The following is a 21,947-nucleotide window of genomic DNA, read 5'->3' as shown; positions in this document are numbered from 1 at the left end:
TTGGGAATGTGAATCAATCATGTGTGAGCAACGAAAAGTTCAAAGTAATTCTTATTTTTATAATTATAAAAGTTTTTTTCCACATCCTTCGGATGGGATGGCACACAGTTGGTCCTATGTGCATAAACTGTCAATATGCACAATTTGGTGTGTTAAAATTGACAAATCTGTGCCCCAATGTACCCATAATAAATTAGCATTATTTTTTTATTTAATATACTAAATACTAAAATACGATTTGATCAAAGTGGACCGGAAGTAGCACCTTTGCAGAAAAACAAAACACCTGGCATTGTATTAAAGTTTATTTCCCAAATCTGAGGGTGTGAAAAATTCTTTCCAACACCCCTTGGCGTCTGCTGCTCTATCACACTACAACAAATTGGCTTTAATTCTAAATATTAGATTGCAGCTTTGTGAAGGTCAAAGGTAATGGTCAGTGGGATTTTTCAATTTGACCAATTCACTTGGGAAGCTTTAAAATTATAAAAGGCTTATCCATTTAATTTTTGGTGGAATCATGAAAGACAGATGACATGACCTGCTAAATTATGCACTTTTATAAATCTAAAATCGCATTATATTAAAAGCAAAGTAATTTTCGAACTTTACAAAATACTATTTGAATACACATCTATGGTTTAATGTTTTACCAAAACTTTTATTTGCCTGAAAAGTAAAATAAACAGACAAATCGTTTTTAGTACATTACAGTACAAATAACCTCAGCCAGCTTTATACGTAATTAACCGCAACCGATTACGGTAATCATCCTGTACCGACAAGGAAGTATCCGCCTCGTACGGGAAATTAAATGATTTTGCTTCAGCGCACAGTCCCAATTATCAAATAAAATACATTTTCATTTAACTTAAATGTTTTTTAAAAATATTGTCAGTTGTAGTTGTAATTGTAGTCAGTTTATAATATTATTTAATTTTTATTATATTATTAAATTAAAGTCAGGTGATAAGGTAGGTGGGGGAATAATAAAAACTTGTTGTATTGTAGTCAGAGACCGATCTAGGATTTTTTAAACAGGAGAACATAAACATCATAATATCAATAATCTGTCAAAAATAGATAAAGTAGTAAGGGTAATAATATCATTTTAGCTGTCAAAAGGGGGAGTGCATGACTTAAGTACTACCCCTCATGGACTCGACCCTGGTTGTATATGAATTGTGCCACGACTGAGGCCCTGTTCAGACCCATGGCGTTAGACCGTTTTAGCGTACGACGCTAAAAGAATGTGTGTCTGAACAGTTGGGGATTAGCGTACAACGCGTTGTACAACGGTTGTAGCGTTGTAGTGGAAAACGGTTGATAGTACCGTTTTAGCGTACGACGCTACTGTAAGTCAACGTTGTATCCAATCAGAACGTTTCCTGTTATGACGCGAAACAAGGTTTGACCTAGGCTGACATCTTGTATCGTCAATGTGTGAGAGATGGATTTCAACAACAAAAAGGCCAGAATAATTTAAGGCCTAACTAGGATACAAATACAACTGTTAAAAAAAAACTAGGCTACAAATTACATGTATCAATTGATTACCATTATATTTTCTAACAAATGAAATAAATAAATGCACCTTGTATTTAAACATAGTGACTACGATCCCGTCCCCTTTTAGGCCTAGCTAAGAGTCATTCACGCATTTCATTCAAGCTAAAAACTAGCGTGGTGGGACATCAAGTCACTCATTTATATATACAAGACAGACTAGACTGGACAAGTTTAATGCTGAAAACCCCCTAACTCCTAAAAAATTCAGTAAACAAACAAGGGGAGCTGTCATTTTTATTAGCAAGTTAAGGGTTTTTTAACTGACTGGTTAACATAATCTCCATCTTCATCATTAGGAGGCCTGCTTTATTTTCGTAACACAAGAGCCTGGGGAAAATGTTTTTTTTACTACAAAATAAAACAATAGAAACAGAAATTTGGCTTTACTATATTTTTCTTAAATAAATGCTGAGGTATATTTTATTTACGGCAAATTTTGTCATAATTGTAGGGCTGAGATCTAGGCCTATATACAGTGGAAATAATGATGAAAACACGTGGGTAAGAGCACATGAATATGCAACTAGAACCAACCTGAATGACGCACTTCCGTTGTAACGATAATCGTACGCTATGGGTCTGAACACCTCATTTTTTTCTCTGCGGTTTGTAATGTGACCTTGCTAGTAACGTTGTACGCTAAAACGGTCTAACGCCATGGGTCTGAACATAGCCTAAACAACTTCACTGGCTATTTCAACCATGTTTCACCCTTGTGCAAACCAGTTTTTATACCTCTATGAAAAGGTGTACCAAAGGTCATCTTATCTTTAATTCTTCAAAACAACAGTCTGACATTTTATCTAATGTCAAATGTGGTATTATTGTTTAATATGGGTTCAGTATTTACATACACCTTTCAAGATCATTCAAACTACAGACAGTATATAATAATAAATACTATGCTGTATACAAATCCATTCCCTTTTAAATGTTCAATCTATTCACTGTAAATGCTTAGTTGAACAAAATATAAGACAATTTATCCAAATCACTTAACACACAGGGGAAAAGTCTAATTGACTGTGTCCTTTACAGTTTTGTACATTTTTAAAATCAATTTTGGATTCTATTCATGTAATGGAATGGGAACAATTCCACATTACCAAAAGGTCAAGATGATTTTTCTAAAAAGAAAGGCATTTAGAATTATTTTACTTCTTAATGGTCAAGCCAGTACTGAAAGTATACTAAACTCTTTGTTAACTATAAAGTATTAATACAATATACCACTGTATGAAGAAGGTTCAAGTTGAACAATCAATTCAAAATATGGTGGTAAATTAAATGTGGACAAAAACTATTTTATCTACATTTTCACAAGTTGACCAGCAAAAGTACACAACTGACAATAACAACTGGACAACAATAACTTTTATCTTGATTTTCATCAGAAATATACTGTGACGCAAATTGCTAATATTCACCGACTTGTTAAAACAGGTACACCATAAAGTTAATTGATTTTTTTCTCTTTCTACTGTATTTATAGTTAAGGATTATAGCTTAGACTTCTACATCGCTTAAGATGACTTACATAGTGGAATCTATTTGTCAATGGTGTAATGGAGCATGTAGTTTTAGCGGTAGTGCTTTGGTTTTCCAATTCAGTACATAAGGTACATGTTTGATCAAGCTTGTTTCCTCCCTAAACAATTATGGTTATCGTGCTTAAACATGTATATGTCATTACCGTCAAGGGCAGTATGGGTACTGCTAGGCACATATACTAGGCCCGGGTATGCCTAACGATGGTGACAAATTAGGCGTTTCATATCTCTTAGGCCCTTATCAGGACTCAACATGGCTTGGTAAGGGAGATTGTAGGATCAATCTGTCCCTCTCTTTTCAATATTCTACAATTCATTTACCAGGCCTACCACACTGGCTCCATTTCAGAAGTAAATAATACATTATACAGTGATCTCTAGCAATAATGCAAATTCACAATCGCACTTAGGCTTTTATGTACACAAAACTTTTAAGAACTGTTAGCAAGTTGACTTAATGAGACAACAAACGTATCGTTACCTAGCTTCTGTTTGTAAAGTGAGGTCAATGAACAAGGAATATACACATATACATGCATCAGAACCTTTGTAACAATATTATTAAAAACATGTTTTAAGCTGTTAATTATTATAAAGGAACTACAAATTTCATTTAATCCCCCTTAAATCTTATTCTATGAATTTTGAGTGTTGTTGAATAAATTACAAATAAATAGTTTGACATTAAACACATAAACAATGTGTAATGTACTATAGACAAACGACTTTAGCAATTTTGAATGGACTTCTGCTGGCAGAAATAGATAAAATTCATTCTAAACATTCTATCCTCTACTAGAACTATACAACTGTTTATAAAACTATTTAAAATCAAGATTAAAGTTACGTGTAAATCCCCCGCTGACAAACTAATTTCTTTCCTTTTGTTTTGTCACGGCAAAAACTGGCAATGAAAGTTTCAAACAGCACGTTTGAACTAAAAGCTCAGCCTATACTACTTCACACAAACAACAGAGTAATTTGTTAAAGATTAGGCAAACAGCAGGGTAGGCTGTTTCAGTTGAAAAAACTTGCATTGAAAAAAATTTTGCAATTGGTGTGAATAATGTTTAATTATGGTTTATTAGATTACACAAACAGCGTTTTTTTAATATGCTAGATAGATTTTATATACTGTATTTAGAGAAAATTGGAAGTGTGTAATAATTATTTTTTAAATAGTTTTGGTACTACATTGTTTACAAATATATGAGCAACAACTTTTACATTTATTCATTAATATTTCAAATTAATAAAGAAACAAATATTATGTAAACAGTTGTATTTGTATCTTAATTGCTACCAGTATCTACAGTCTATTGAGCGTAAACAGATTGGTAATTCGGATGAGCATGAAGAATATTGATGTATAAAAGCACAGTTAATGAAGTATAATAATTTGATAAGTTGGAGAACTTCTGTAGGAAATCCGTTTATAGCCTTATTAAACATGTCGGTATTTAGTAAAAGGATGGTTGATTGAATTCAGAAACAGCAGGAAGACTTTTGACCAAAATGCTACAATAAGTTCCACCTGATGGGTAACTGTAAAAAATGGGGTCATCATAAACAAGAAGATACCACTCCTTTTTTCTTCATGAAAACCTGCTTAATCTTACAGCATTGAAATTTCCAAAGAGCTTTTAAAGTCTAGATGTAAAATAAATGACTGTGAAACCGAAGGCCATAACTTATGATCCATATCATTCAAAGCTATCTATTTGTAACAGAAGAATAAAGAGTTCATTTGTGTGTCTGTCTTTCCTAAATTGATTCCCAGTCAAAGGAGATTTCAATGCTTTGGTAACTTTTTAAAACAGCTTTTACAACTAAAAAGCTTTTTAAAAGGATGAGTCAGTTGTGTAGTACATTAAGTCAGAATAGTGTTCATTAAAACCACAGGAAAACAATAAGAAGATTACTTTAAAGTCCCAGGTCCCTATTAAACAAATGTTTTTATAGCTTTAACAAAACCTGTTAAAAGCTATTACTAAACCTGTTTATGGCTAAACCTGTTTATATCTATAGTAAACCTGTTTTGCGATCTCATATTACGGTATACATAAATGGCTGCAGTAGACAGTTTTTCTCATACAATATTTTAAATAAAAAATATGAAAGAGAATAATTTACATGTGTATATTATGAACATTAACAAATCTCTAAAAAAAGAAATGAAAAAGTCACAAAATCCTTAATACAATAACAAGTTGGAAGTGATAATTTTAAAATCAAAGATTACTGTATCTTATAGAAGACAGTAACCACTGAGTTCTATTTTTAGTAAATTCATTACAAATTCATGCGATTTTCAACTATTTAAATAAAAGTTAAAGACAGCTTTCTGACTTTGAGTCATTATTTCGTGTTGTCATATTACCAGTTACAGACACAGACTTGAACAGATTAATTTCAACTTCCATCTTCAGTATTAGTCACATATCATAATGATAGAAATATTCATATTAATAGTTCATTAAACCCACCATGAAATTATTTTTAATCTTAAAAATATCCAAATCGTGGAATTGAAAGGACTGATGAATAGCTAAACTACCACAAAACACTGTACAATTTTTCTCTTTTTGTTTTTACTATAAATTAAAACGAAACTGATTTGGATGAATTAACGCTTAGGTCAACAAAGGAAATCCGAATGTTCCTACATTTCCATTTTATACCTGATTTTCATATAAACGGTTCCTCTGTTGACTGGCTATCATTTAATATAATTTTTATTGTCGTTCTCAGGGCTGTACTTTATAGTGACCCAGTTGCGTACATTCTCAACCTGTTATTCACCTAAAAGTACTGCAAGAAACAGGATTACAGGTTCAAGATACCGAAAGCAATATGCACATGTATTGTTCATATCTTTCCCATGATGACACAATTTTATGCTCAAATCAAATTCTGTTCGCGACCCAGTTACAAATAGATTGCGGCCAGGGTACGCATAGATTGTGCTAAATGGGCTTAACCAATCATCAAGTGTCAAAACTTTGACTTCGATATCATTTGTATCTTTTATGTAATACAAAATATCTTCTAATTTTCTTCTTTTTAAAAAATTTATATCATGACATGCAGATGACATGATAAGAGGTTGTTATCGTTCATTGATTGACAAAATTTAAGTGATTACAAAAAATTGACAACTAAATTGTTCACAACTAGGTTATTCTTTATTGTGGTTTAGCCTACATTAACAACAGTCTACATCCTCCATATATACCCTTCACAAAAGAGTACATGATTTTGATATGCGATAATACTTAGTTGCATCTAAAATACCCTGAGGTGAATTGTGCATCCATAATTATTTCAATTAAATTTGATCTATTTCATTGACTCAGAGAGAATGCCGTTACACATACTGGTTTAATGAATAGGAGTGGGATGTTCATAAAATGCACAAGGACGGGAAGCACTAGATGACGGAAATTTACACAAAGCCCCGCTTACTTTTAAAATGTTCATGCCCCAATCTCACAATTTTCTCCAAACTTGAAGGAGTAAAATGTCACGCTCTGATGACGCTTTGTTCAGCTGCTTCCCATCCTGATGCGTAATGTTCCATGACTTCAGAATCATAAATCATCTATATAATAGGCCTATTGTAATTTCATTTTTTTATTTTTCTATGCTGTTTTGCTGTCTGGCCTATTGCTAACAATGAATATATAGCCTTTTGGGAATATATGTGTACGTTTATCGTCCATGTTTATAGCTAGCATCACCTCTATACCAGATTCTATTTCTCTTTCAAATAAACAATCCTGAAGTACTTATTACATTTTTTAAAACACAGGAGACAGTTTGGTTACATTAGATAAATAACATATAAACAGAAGGGGGAACATGGTCAATCTGATCCAATGAATAGAAAATTTAAATAAACATTGATAAACTAAAATATAACCTCAGTCAAATGTTTCACTACATAATAATCAGTTGTATTATTTATTCTCTTGGTCCCAAATGTTTGCAATTATATAAACATTTTGAGCAGTCTTTGAAAATCTACTGTTTAAGTCAATTGTGTGCCATATTTCGTAATCACAGTTTAAAAAATAAAGTCTTACTGTATTTGTATTTTTTTTATTATTTTTTGAAAGCTTTATCTGAAAATTACTTCTAAATGTTGTGTTTGGATGTTTTCTTTAACAGTGAGAAAAGTACTTCTGTCAACATAAAACAGTATTATAGCCTTTGGCAATTATTTTGAAAGAGCTAAACAATTTTAATAAGAATATTTGAGGAAACAATACAATACAATTGAAAGCAATACTTACAACCAATTACTCTGTATTATTATCAACACAACTATTTAATTGTTTTAATTCAACAAAATACTCCGAATACCGAAAATCTTTATACAAATGAACAAAATAAGAATTGTTGTATTCATTTAATCCTAATAAATTTAAAAAAACAGATTAGCAGATAATGTAGTTGAACCATAGAGATAATACAGTATTTATATAATGTCTCTGTGGTTGAACGTTGGATATGCTGTCAGCTAGTCAAAATTTGAGAGGAAGGTAATTTTCAAAGTGTATCACACACCCCATGGGAAATAAAAAAAGTTGTGAGTAAGTTAAATCAGATAATTCATGTTGGCAGTTACAAGAATATGAAAATCACTAAGAAAACACTGATAATTACATAAAACATATTGGTACTGCCACATTATATAGAGTTAATATAATGTATTTCTTTACAGGATTTTACATAGATATTTTTCGATGCATTTGGATAATTGAAATTGTTCACTCTTTACAGTTAGTTAAAATGACTGAATAGAAGACTTATGCAAGAATGTGATACATCCATGAGATTATTGTAACTGTATATTCTTTAGGAAGTGTATCATATTTTTTAGGAGTGTCCTAGAGTCAAAGTTTAATTTATATAACATGATTATTGTATGATTTACTAACTGATGCTACCTGCAACACATACCATGTTAAGACAACAAATTGGCATTATGTCACAGTGTGCTAAGCTTGTGGGAAAATGTAAAAGTTGGCTATTCATTTAGTACTACCTTTGTTATTTTCTCCCAGGTGTGACAAACTATAGGTTTAGTAGAGAGATCATCTTTTTGTGGGATTGTCTTTTGTTAATACAACTGCTTTTGTACTGTCACTACACCCTTAAACATTCCTCTCAAAAGAAGAGAATTCATGATTAAACTTTTGACATCCATGTTTTGAATAAGCAAACAAAGCATATCGGAAGCTATTAACATTATTTTCAACAAGTGAAGTGATCAGACAGTGAACCTTTAACTATTAGATAACATCAGTAGGTCTATCTTACAATTAAGCGGTAAACTAGACTGCTTTCTACTAGTAGTATTATACTAGTATGAGATAATAATAATAATTTGTACTGAAGTTAACCCGAAATTTTAGCATTATCGACAAGATGCAATTATCTTTACAATTTGCCCACATTTTCTCAAATTGTTAGTTAATGGAAATGGATTATCGCATCAGTAATTCTATAAGAAAAATTAATTGTTAAGGATTCCTTTTATCACCAACCTCTATTTAGGTTGGTCTTTCTCATGCCATGTTTCTATCAATGTGATTGACGTACAAATATTCACCTGCGAAATCACCTGTGATCAGACCATTTTTACTATTCTTTGCAAACAAATCAAGATTTAAAGAATTAGTTCCAAATGAATGAAAATGGGTAAAGACAGTTTTTTAATAGTTTTTTATCAATTAAATTCAATGATTGTATAAGAAAGCTTTTTATGGCAGGAAGTTGAAATATTCAATTTTAAGCTGTACTTTAATTAGAGTTAAATCCAGGGCTTAACCCATCAACTTGTTCATTTAGTTTATTTCACTTAAATAGTAATCCACTTTTTGAGGTACAAAATAACCCAATAGAAATGGATGATCATTATCTTTTCATTTTGGATGTTGAGACTAGAAAAAAAAACTTATTCTTTTCTCTCACTAAACAGCAGTATTTTATATTGTTAAAATAATTAAATGTCTTATTTCGGAATAAAACTTTACATTCTGTCAACTAATAAAGGGAAAGATCAATATTTCTTTATGGTCTGAACATCAAATATAATATCATTCAAATATTTAAATTATATATATAATGCTTGGTTTCTACTTCGACTCAACGCAAGGACAAGCGATAGTTCAGATGATCCATTCCTTTATGATTGGAAAAACTACTTTAAATATTGTTTTCATCATGCAAAAAATCTTTAGGTATAATTTTCAGATAACAATGAACCTGACTTTGGGGTTACCACAATGGGAATACCGAGTAACATTATTGGAACCTTGCGGCATCTTTATATGGTGAGCTGAGGAAACAGATTGCCTTTGTACCACGGTGTTTGATTCTAATAACTTCCTCAATCATTAATTTAATCAGGTTCTTCGTCTGTGTTTTTCAATACTTTGTCTGCTCGAACAAAGAGACAGTCACCTGAATCAAACAACATACCTGGATACTTTTTCATATTTATTCATATGCTGTGGATGTTTTTCATATCTATGTTTTATCGTAACATCTATTACGGTCTTTTAATTTGAGTTTTTTTACAAAATTAGCTCTGGAGGAAGATAACAAAAAGACCAGTTTGAACACCGACAAAAATGATACAGGATGAGCAAACTTGAGACACAACCAGCCCATAACAGGAATAAAAGGCACGAAATAGTGGAACGATCTATTTCTTGCTCTCATAATAGATTAATTATTTTAAACTTTTGACCATTCCTAGATACACTGTACATCAACATAGAAGGAAACTATCTCATGAACAGCAGGTAATACACTTTAGAATAAAAAAAAAATAATGGGAACATTGTTAAGAATTAAGGTAGAAGTTCACTGACATTAACATATGACATTATAGGAAGTTTGATAGACTATATGATGGGAGTTTTCTTCCTTAGCACCCATAAAAAGCGCTAGACCACAATGAAATAGGTGTCTTCTATCCCAAATGCACTTTTAGATCAGACGATATTATTACCTCAATTATAAAGGTTATACCGTTCTTTAAACTATTAAATTAATATTTCCGGACATTTAAATAAATATTACAATTAAAAAGGTTCCTGATGTTCATATTTAAGTGGCTGAAAGTCCACAACATCTCTATAAAATATGCTGAGCCTAATCGAATGACATAAAAACATGGTTTTTTTTTACCATTTTCCTTTCTGTAAAACTGAAGGCAAAGGGTCAAACACATAACCAATTATTCCAAATTTACATTAGTGGTACATTGTAGTTAACCAACCACACACACACAGATGTAACTCTGATATGATTCTGTTCAGCTTAAATTTGTTCTACATGCTTAACTGTAGTGTGTGCGAACACAGCCTAGCATTAAAATGATGTTCATTTATCTTATATTCTTGCATAATAACATCATTCTAGGCTAAACAGTCACAGTTTATCCAGGTGAAAATCAATCATCATGTATATCAAGTACTTTATCACTGGGCCTACACTCTAGAAAACACTAATTGAACATATCCTATGAGATAACAGTGCTTGTCAACTCCCATGTTAAGCCCCATGACTCTATCATTAGCGTCATAAGCAGTAGCTGAACTTTACCATGCAATCAACCAAGAATCTTGTAGCATGCTCCATTTAACGTTTTGACCATCTATTAACTTTTCAACCGTGCAGCAAACAAATTCCGGGCAGATTTTTGATGGAAGCACTTTAAGCAATTACAATTTTCCATAAAAAGGAATAACCTCTCATAGACTGGGTTTGCATATGTTCTTCCACCCAGTATAAAGTTAATGGTCAAGGGCTTTAACACAACTTTTCAGGTAGCACTCGTCTAAAAATAAACCTCAACCTCTACTCCTAGTAGGCCTAGGATTTGCGGTGTTACATCCATGTTTGATTGTTATTGAAAAAAGATGATTAAACTTACCGGCATCAGTAACGGAAAAGAAGAAGATGTCGCTGGATGCATTGGTACCCTTATTCATGATGTATTGGATGAACTGGTTGTTAACATTGTCTGTAAAATAAAAATTGGGAAAATATTTATAAAATAGATTATATAAATAGCAGAAATATGCAGCCAGTATGTTCAATGAACAGATATACATAAATAACTGTACTAACTTGCATTTATTTGTGTATAAATAATGCCAAATTATTGAAGTTCATATTTTTTAATTCTAGAACCAATCAAAATAAACAAACACAATGTTTATGGCCATTCATGTAGTATGTGTAATACATGGTAAATAAAAAAATTGTTAGTCGTACATCCCGCAGTATTTTAATTTGTTCTATGAGAGGGACTTTATTGTATACAGTACCAACAAGAAAATGTTTAAAAGTTCTGTTGCCATGTATACACTTTGACGATTGCAATCATGTAATTTTGATGGAAATTACAGTAATTGTTTCTTCATTAAAAAAAAAAAACAATAGCTAGTAGTCTTTTTATTTGGCATAATCACAATTCTTGAATTAATTCAATTTATTGTGATCAATTTTATCATTTACAAGATCTGTCTTTGTTATAAATAATATCATGCATGCAGAAGGGAATATCTGTAGGCCATACCAACTATTCTATACAATAACAAAACACTACATAAATCCTGCTGTTTGCAGCCAATTCCTACCACAAACTGACCTTAAACACATAGGTCAACTTACTGACTAGGGGGCTAGACCACAGACACAAACATACAACTCCAAGCAGAGTTTAGCACTTTTAATTAAAGTGAATGCATTAGAATAAATAGTTTCACCAATTTGGTAGGTGGCTATAAAAGGAATTTTGGAAAGTATATTTCTATACAGTCTTCAAAGATAGTTATATTGTAAATATTTGTCTTGTTAGAAATTTGTTTGATTAATAATTAGCCTTGTATTAGATAGCAGTAGTCAGAATTAAGTTAAAAGCATAAACCAAATGCTAGTTAGTCTACCCTGTGGCAACTAGATGCCTACAAAATAAATGCCATATCCTATTCTTAAGAAGTGGACATAGTGTACCACTGTTGAAAGGTTTTTAAACAATTGAAATCTCTTGGAGATAAAAGAACCTTTGAATATTAATATACCTTTGAATAACCTATTACTAAATGCTCAGGAAGTTTTCAAATGAGTACAGGAGACATTTTAATTTAAAATAAATAATTTTAAAAGTAAGTACATATGGTGAGAGGAAGGGGCATGGCAAATAAAAACCATAACGGATCATCTGTTTATTAAACTTGACAATTGAAAAAAAAAACATGAATCTGTGGCATAAACAACATTCTCTCCATAAATATCTATTTCATTTTAAAATTAATGTACCATGCTTACGATACACTTTTTTAATGTTTATCCTATCCATCTAAACTAAATCTGCCTCTTTCCCAATAAAACAAGATTAGGATTTATCTAGGAAGGTTAGAAAGAAGAAATTCAAATTTCAGACTGGTTATGTCTATAGATAAGTTCTAGGTTAATAAACCCCATTTTTTTGGTGATGGGGGAACTTTAATGAGAGCCTTCAATAGATGGAAACTGTCACCTGATAACAAGGCTAAGTGATTTATATTTTGGCAAAATTCCACAAAAATTTTCCATGCAATCAAAATGACTCGTGGTAGCATAATGAAGAGTCTGTGATTTACAAAAAAAATGGAGTGTCTCTTCTAGACCAAGCCTTGGTTGCCTTTATGAGGTGCTTTTATTCAGTGTTGCTGATAATGATAATGTACCCTAATGTTACAAATGATGAGCTCATACAAAGACAATGATGATGGGAATGTTGGCCCCTCGCAAACGTTTATGTCTAGTTTATTCTCACTGCTCTTTACCAAATGGTTTAAATTTACCCAAGCTAAAGTTAACCTGGGAAAATAACATCAGATATCACAAAGTATATGTGTATTAGATTTTTGAAAAGGAGTTGAAATTGCAATTAAAAGCAGAATGTCTCAGAGGCTGGCAAGAAAAAACATGTCTAGGTCAGTCTTAATTGAATAACAGAATGGGGAAAGAAGGAGGGATATGGCTCTGCAATTTTACCTTTCTAGACTTTCAGCATCCTTCTTCGCTCAATCTCATCAAAACACCCACACATCTATTTATGATTTAACCTGGAAATCTTAACACAATATGCTAACATTTGACAGGTGCTAATATACTTTTCAATGTGCCGACATTTTGCCATTGTTGGCTCCACATAGGTACGTCATGATTTCCCTTCCAGTTCATAACTTTCTATTTATTTTCTTAAAATCTGTTTGTCATTCAACAACATATGGCAACAGTTTCCCCCTATTATTTTGACCTGAATTAGGTTCCCTATAATATTTCTGTCATATGTGTCTAAACCCACACACGCATTGTTCTTTTAATGTCAAACACTGAGAAGTTTCTTTTGAATAATGACACCCCTTAATAATTATCATAATAACATTTTTAACCGTGTAACCTAGATATTCTTAGGAAACAATTCAATCAATAACTTATCGAGACTAAGGTATAATTCATGTATCAGACATTCTATGTTTTAACTGATCTAAGACCGAAAAACAGAGAAAAGGTGGAGCATTAAAGTAAGAAGTCCTTAAAATAAACTACGCCAGGTGAAAAACTTGAAGATGGACACCCCTGGTAATGTGTAAAACCAGCATTATGTACGAGGAGAGAGGGGAGAATGGTAGTAAAAATAGTCGGGGATACTCTCCATTTAAAAACGAAGAGTCAACGAAAATATTAGGGGATACAAGTGTCCCTTTAATAGAGGTTTTTTTCTTGGCCTTTGGTTGACCTTGGTATTAAAACATATTTCCCCTTGTTCATTTCACATTGAAGTGTCCACTTAATATGAGAAATTGGGGTTTCTAGTGTACATCAGTGCCACCCATAAGTAGAATATTCAGTAGCATGTATAACATTGTATCGTCTTGCAGCCTACTGCTGGTATTTAGCTACAGATTTATGTCTACTCAAATTGCTATGTACAGCAATATGTAATGAATGTCACATATGATCAGTGAAGAATGAGATATAAAATATAGCCCAAGTCTGGAAACAAAAAACAGGAAATAGAACAAAGTTCGATAAAATGATTATTATTTCATAGGCAGAAACTGAAGAGGGGGGTGGGGGAGAAGTCAAAACCCACCCCTCCCCACTAAATTGAGCAAGCAATAGATAGGACGACCTCACGTTAAACACTTCAAAATGTTCAAATTTTGTGCAATGCAAGGATGGTGAATGCTGTGCATTCAAAACCAAATAGTGTTGTATACACTAATATTTTTTGCGTTCAAAACAAATTTAATAAATATTTGTATTTAATATTTTAATGTCTTAAGCATGACTGTCTTGTACCATTCAACATTAATTTAATTTAATTAATATAATAAATATTCTTGCTTTATATGAAATAATGAATACAATTCATACACAAAAGTATTATTTGTTTGTGAATGAATTCATACACTGTTGTATTATTTTGTTGTGAATGAATATGTTTAATTTTATAACACCTACTGACAAAGTATAAGTCAATATTCAAACTCACTGGGAGATCCCTTTTATTGGCATATCAATGTTATTACAAGCCAGCAAATCTCACCTCTGACCTCTCAAACACATGCGAACAACCTGAGTTGGCATTGTGCATGCATGCTATAACGTTAGAACGTTAGAACGGGTAATGCTCCCTCATCGTATCAGCAGCCTGCCACAGATCATTGACTAGGACTAGGGTTGAATTATTTTTCACCAGGTTTAACCCAGGATTGATTTCCTTTCATTCATTTAAAACATATATGGTATAAAGAATGTTAACTGCAACAATAAATTATTATGACATATGTAATTCAATACAAAATATATTTGACTAATCATCCTAGTTTATTTTAATATGTACACTGATTGAACGTAGGCAATACTGATATTAAAATAAAGGCAATCTTGTGAACTGACAGCTTGTCCATCACTACTGAAATTGTCATGTCCAGTTTATGAACTTCAACTAGAAATAGGATATTTCATAGTACAGTACTATGCAGACTTTTTGCAAGGGATTTTCCACTACAGTTTTTAAAGTTTTCTACTAATACTATAAAATCATAATACTACTATCAAGGTAGTACAATCGCTACCCCATAAGTGGAATCTGCTGAGATATGTATTGTACCAATTAGGTGGCAGACTTCACTGATCAAACGCAGCAACTGGTCTAACACTAGCTCAATGTAGACATTCTGTACCTCAATGAACCAGGATTATATGTCATGCACTGCAAATTGTATTAAAGTATATATCTCGCGTCCTATCAAATTGAGGATTGGATGTCTGGGGAATGTATTTTTTTTGTAAATTATACAATTTTGATCCATATTTTTTTTTCCATCCAAACAAATATTAAATAATTCTTTATAATACAGTAGAACCTCTATTAAGGCCACACCTTTGGGACCTAACAAAGTGCCCTTTAATAGAGATGTCCTTGAATAGGGATTGGTAGTAATGTTACTGTAAAACATAATATTAATTGCTTGCTTTTCAAAGGAAAGTGTCCCATGAATAGAAATGTCCAAGAGGAGGGGTTGTAATGTATACATATGCATCATGCATGTCAAGTCAAGGAGGACCAAACACGTGCGGAAATTTTAAATTAATTACTCGTTTGCTTGAAGATAATGTGTGTGAAATGTTGAGGTTTAGTATCACCTGTACAGATGTTAATTAGAATTTTATATGGAATTTAGGAAAAATAAAAAGAGATCTTATCAGTAAGTCAAACACTAATGAAATACAAAATAAAGCTTGATACTGAGTAGAAAAGGTATCAATAGGCAGTTAGAATTTAGAAATTGTATCCATATATATAGTGAAGATTATATACGAAAGTTGTTTACATATTTCTAATGATTTTAGGATACTTGAATAAATAAGATTTATTTATCTAGATACCAAAATTAGAAGTTAATTAACATACATTTCCTTTTTCATGAATAAACACTATTACATATACTTATAAGTTTAACATTGACAGGCCTACATAGCTAACATTTTCAAATGGGATCTTTATCCAAGCAAAGGATTAACAAATGACAGTTTAGTGTAAATATTATTAACATCTTTATATGATATGATCTAAACTCTTTAGTGTCAATATTAACCAGGTATTATCCACTTTTAAATTGTTTAACTGCATATAATTATTGGGATTAGGTCGTTGGAGAGGTTAATCTTTATGTACAGATAAAATGTCAATTTTTCGAAACAATTTTAAATTGGAATATGCTGGAGTGTGGGATCATTTTGTGGAATGCTAGTTTGATGTCTACATGATTGTACTGATAACATTAGATGGCCTTCACCTTATTTAGGTACTGGCTACAGCTTAGGCCTACAGTAGAGTTTTGTACTACCATATTCATAGACCTACAGTACAGTATTATTATACCATCCTTCTTTCGCAAAACTTTCTATATACAGTGTACTAATGACTTTGAAACTGCACTGCACTTAATGTAGGTACAGTGTGATTTTTTAGGAGACTGTTGAGGAATTATGAAAATATACACATGCAGTATTCTGAGACAATTTATTGTATGTATGTGAGATTGTATGCATAATTGTATGTATTTATGCTAATACAGTAGTACAGGTACACTATAACATCTACTTCAGCAACTTGATGAGGGGTTTTCCATAGTGTTAAAATATATCATTTGTTTTACAGGAATGTGTCCTCTTAATGGCCCCTTAATGGGAGTGTCATAAAGAAGGGATTCTACTGCAGTAACTAATTGCATGCAACTTTTTATAAACTTAAAAAAGCAAGTTAAATGGTTGTTTTTATCAAGATCCAGGAACTTAATCTTTATCAATTTATACTAAGAAAAGTTTATTAAATAATACAGTAGTTGAAAATTAGACTGACAAAAAGAGTCTAAAAACATACATACTCCAAATTGAAATGGAACTTAATCTTTACCAATTTATATACTAAAGATCTAGGAACTTATCTTTATCAATTTACATACTAAAAAAAGTTTAATTAATTACATAATAGTTAAAAATAAGACCGACAAAAGAGTTCATGCTCCAAATTGGAACGGAATGTGGTAAAAGGGGATTTAATTATGAATAGCTCGGGACCAATCATTTCTTAGCCTTTTCACAATCTCAATAATATGAGGGATTAGAAAGCTTTTGAGGTTCTAAGTTTGGATCAGCAGTAACCCTCAAAATAAAAAGAAAAGTATGCCTTAATCAGAGTGTTTACTTCAGAAAAACGCTAATAAGGCCATGCATACAGAAGTCCCACAATGTTTTTCTTTATTTAGGGATTACACAGCACAGGGTAACTACTCTTTGAAAACACTATCTATTCATATGCAGAATGAAAAGAAATAATGAGGCAGTCATATACTGTTCTATGGAACATTCATGGTCTGACTTAAAGTATTTTATTAGGGCAAGAAAATCAATAATCATGTATTATATTAAAAATGAATTTAAAATCAAGTTTTGTGAAATAATATATGGACAATCAGACAATCTATGATCATTTGTCCTAATATTGTGATTGTTCTTAATTTACCTCCGTTTCTGTACAATTCAGGCATTATAGAGCAGATTTAAAAATGGTTCAGTTGATATTTTAAAACAAATTAAATTAGTCAAAGGACATAAATATATACTGTATGTAGATACAATTTTAATTTTCTCAAATTGGAGAAAGATTTTTTGGTTCAGAAGGCCCTTTTTTCTGGATTTTGCCTAAACTAAAGCTACTGTTTCTGTTAAGACTCTTAAAGTTAAATCAGGATTTGAGCTCTAACATTTTCACATAGACTATGTTGTGATTTTCTAGAGGCTTATAGACAATACATAGCACATCAGCTGATTTCTTTTATATCTGCCATGGTTTTTGTTTTAATCAATCCTTAACGACTTGGAATGTATGCAAGTATGTTCATAAGGTACTAAGTACCTTTAACTAAAAAAAACCCTGGATACTTGTACTACAATTAAAAGAAGCTATACAACCATGAATGGTGAAATAACACAATAGAAAAACTGAGTCTCATTGAGCCTTAGTCTTTTGAGTTGATTCTGGAGAGGTAGCCACTTTAAACACTATTGTTAGACTATCCCTCATTGATTTCTTTTTGTTCAAATAAATAATAGAAGTACCCATAACTGTCATTAAGAGAATCTGACTTAGTTCTAAAGTCACTATTCACTTTTGTTGGTAAAATCAATGGCATCAAGTACCCTTAAGCTGTTAATCAGCTATAAAAGATTCTCCCAGACAAGTTATTATGTTCCTTCTACACTGACAAAGATGATTGCTAATGGGTGACTGGTAAAAAGGGATAATTCTACCTATATAACAAAATCGAATAAAGTAGTTTTTTAATCCGACCCTTTGCAATGGTAAGATGTTTTTAAAAAAATAATTAATTGAAAATCAACAATTGCCTGATTGAGTAGGATTAACGGAATAGGATCAATCCTCTTCTTCTTCTATGGGTACATGGTTAAAGTTTATAGAAGTGGTTCCAATCAATACAGTGCAAGGATAAATACAATTCAATTTAAGTAAAAACAAAAATAGAAATTTAAAATTATATGTAGAAGTGTAGGCTTGGTCATGTCGATTTTGATGTTCAGTTTAATTTTCTACAAACCAAAGCATTTATTATGTACATACATTAAAACAATTTCAACCAATGAACTAAATTGCAGGAATATTGTGTATGTAAACCAATCTAATAAATAGTCTAGGTAATCTGGTGTATAGAAAGAGAGGTAATGTTTGTTCATACTTGACTAGAGGTCCTGCTTCACATTTTTTGAAAAACAGCAATACATTCACTTCAAATGCTAATAAAGGCAGCGTATCTTTATTAATTTTCTACCATTTTTATGGTAAAAACAACCACATTGAGTGCTTAGCATGATACACTATATAACTTAAGCCTGATTATTATTTGATAAGATTTTTCATTGTTTTAATCTTATTATGTGAGAAGGTCCTGGAATTTCAAAACAAGTACTAATATTTGTTTCTTGTATAGATAAGACATTAAAAAAAATACAAATAAAATGTTAGATACATCTATAGGCACATTGTGATTTATGATTCAGTTTATGAATCAGGCTTAAAAAATGTTCCCAACACTTGAACCATAGTAAGTGGGGTCCCTATTGTTTACAGATTTAGAGTCCTACTGAATCAATCTACCTGTTTGCCTGGGGAAATAGTCTTTTGAGTAGAGGATCTATAAAGTGCCAAAAAAGTAATTCAACACTGAATATCTACTTTACACGAAACAAAGACATCATTTAAAAGGTCTATTGTGAAAGTCTAAGCAATTAGTGGAATATTTGATTAATTCTTAATGTTACTTTAACTTTTAGTAAAAGCTGTGTGCTATGTTAAATACAATATCTCAAAATGTGTGTATACTGAATAGAAAATTAACCCATTGGCACCTTGTAGGCCTAGTAAGATACAAGAGAGAGAGTTTAAATTAAACTAAAATCAAATATACGAGAACTATAATATTACTTTAGAGCTACTGGGCAAGCAGGGTTGGTTATTGAATAGTTTGAATTGGTTACTAAAAAGGAAATTGTAGCCTGTGTTTAAACTTGACTTTTTTTGGTCAATTAACTGGCCACTTGGTTTTTGGTGTGTGTGATATAAAATGTGTGTGGGTTTGTAAGTCGATTTGTTAATTTGATGTTGAACTCATTTTTCCAGATCATAATCTGATTTGAAACGAACTGAATAATATTTATGCAAAAATGATTATAGACTATTAAAATAAAAGAGATCTTTGGCAGGAACCATCAAAAGTGAATCTAGGAAATGTGGTACATTTGAAATATAAGCCTTCCGACAGTGATATTTTACAAAACAACAGATGTATGGAGAGCTCTATTGATAAATCGGCATCTCAAAGAAAGTGTTCCCAATATAAAAATCTATGGCAGGTTAAATTGTTTTTTTTTAAATTTCAATACACATCCAACAGCAAAAAACTCTCCAATTACAGGATAGAAGAAATTTAATTTATCATGCTCATAAACCTGTTTAAAGTCTTATTTGTGTGATTGGGGAGTGGAGTAGAAAGAGTTAACAAAACATGAACGGGTGAGGATTGAACCCTGGATTTTGGGATTAGAATCCAATCATGTTAACCACCAAGTATGCTCCACTATTCAGGAAGTTAGTTACCTAACTGTGTGTGTCTAAAATGATGCTTGCACCTGTACTGTAGATATTCAATATAGAAAAATGGTAGGCACATCTGAATTTTTGGTTGAATGTACTATATTTTATAGTATGCAATTTATCTTGTAGTCATATTGATTGTGAAGTGTGGATCAAATTGAGGTATAATCCCAAAATATGACTTTAATTATAATCTCATTTCCTTTAGGCACTTGTTAATTCAAAAATATATTAGATAAAAAAGTAACAACTTTTATGTCATCATGAATATGAACCATTTGTTACTATTGTTCCCTGAGGGCGTTACAAAGCAGGCCATCATAGTTATTGTAAAATGATCGTTGGATACACACTAATGTCATTAAAAATGTCTTAAAAATTCACATCCTTCTCCCATGAGATGAGAGCAAATTCAGACATGCAAGATTTTGATAAATTTTATCATTTAACTATATAAATCATAATATAAAACCATGCTATAAAAACTAGCTATTTTGGTGTATGATCAAATAACAAAAACAGTCAGAAACATACAATGACCATTTTAAGTAAAAAAGTATTCAAAATTTAATCTTTATTTCAGTCACAGAAATCTTAAGATACAGATATAATAACCTAGTTTATCTGACCTGTAATCATTTGAATACACAAATTTAGGAAATTGCTTGAAAACGGAAAAAAATAATCCCAAAAGATTCTGCAATAAAAACAAAATGCCTACACAAATGGCTCCCTTGATAAATTATTTCCTGGGAGAAACTGATATATAACTCTGGAATATGTGTGTTCCCAGGATTTATCTGAAGAATGTCTACATTATCTTTACTTATATCTTCAGGATTAATAATTACTTTATTTTTATCATCTAAATGAAAATATTTGGCTGTCCTTGCATAGTTTAGGGCAAGATGGTGATTGATTTTTAATGTGACTAATACTGTCTCTTTAGCAAAGATATCAGAAAACACATGAAAAGTGTGTACTATCAATACATGCTGTGAAGTTTCCTAATGGCATTAGTGTAAACAACACCTTAATATACTTTAATTAGTAAATCTCCTGTAGGCTGCATATTTCCCCACAACAATATGAAATTTTTTAATACAAAAAGTAAAAAAAAAGTTAAGTAAAAAACTAAAGGGAATCAAACTCAATCCAGGTTATAAACACAACTTAAGCTTCTGCACTACCAATTGCTTGGAAAAAACGAAACTTGTTTAATTAGCCACGTCACATGATGCATATGCTCTTGAATAATTAAGTAGAGAAGATTTAGTACTCTGTAATTTCTGATAATGTGTTGGAGAAAAAAATTCCACTGGCTATTATCTTTTACTTGGTTATTACAGTAAAAATAAAACTTCAATTCAAGACTTGATTTGATATACAAAAGAATTGTAGTTTGTTAGCATTCATAGAACTACCTTTCAATGTCCATGAGTTGGCTCCTCCAATTGTATGGAATAATGAAGTAATACAGATTATCTACTCTTAAAAAGTTTCTCAACCTTGAATTCAAATTCAGACCCTCCACTTTAATCCCCTGATAATGACTGAGTACTGAATAACATTTT

The 21,947-nt window shown here is 31.5% G+C and overlaps 1 protein-coding gene across 1 annotated transcript in view; it reads right to left on the bottom strand.

The window, feature by feature from the left end:
- Positions 1-21,947, bottom strand: part of LOC144842969 (extracellular matrix protein 3-like) — a 77,686-nt gene that overhangs the window by 46,083 nt on the left and 9,656 nt on the right. Inside the window, exon 2 of the mRNA XM_078699603.1 lies at positions 11,071-11,160. Within this exon, the coding sequence (XP_078555729.1) occupies positions 11,071-11,160 (90 nt within the window). The remainder of the gene's footprint in view (positions 1-11,070; positions 11,161-21,947) is intronic.

The sequence above is a fragment of the Antedon bifida genome, chromosome 5, assembly GCF_963402885.1.
Source record: "Antedon bifida chromosome 5, ecAntBifi1.1, whole genome shotgun sequence".
In the NCBI taxonomy this organism is placed as follows: domain Eukaryota; kingdom Metazoa; phylum Echinodermata; class Crinoidea; order Comatulida; family Antedonidae; genus Antedon; species Antedon bifida.
The sequence above is the reverse complement of the archived record's forward strand: the minus strand, read 5'-3'. Positions and strand labels throughout refer to the sequence as shown.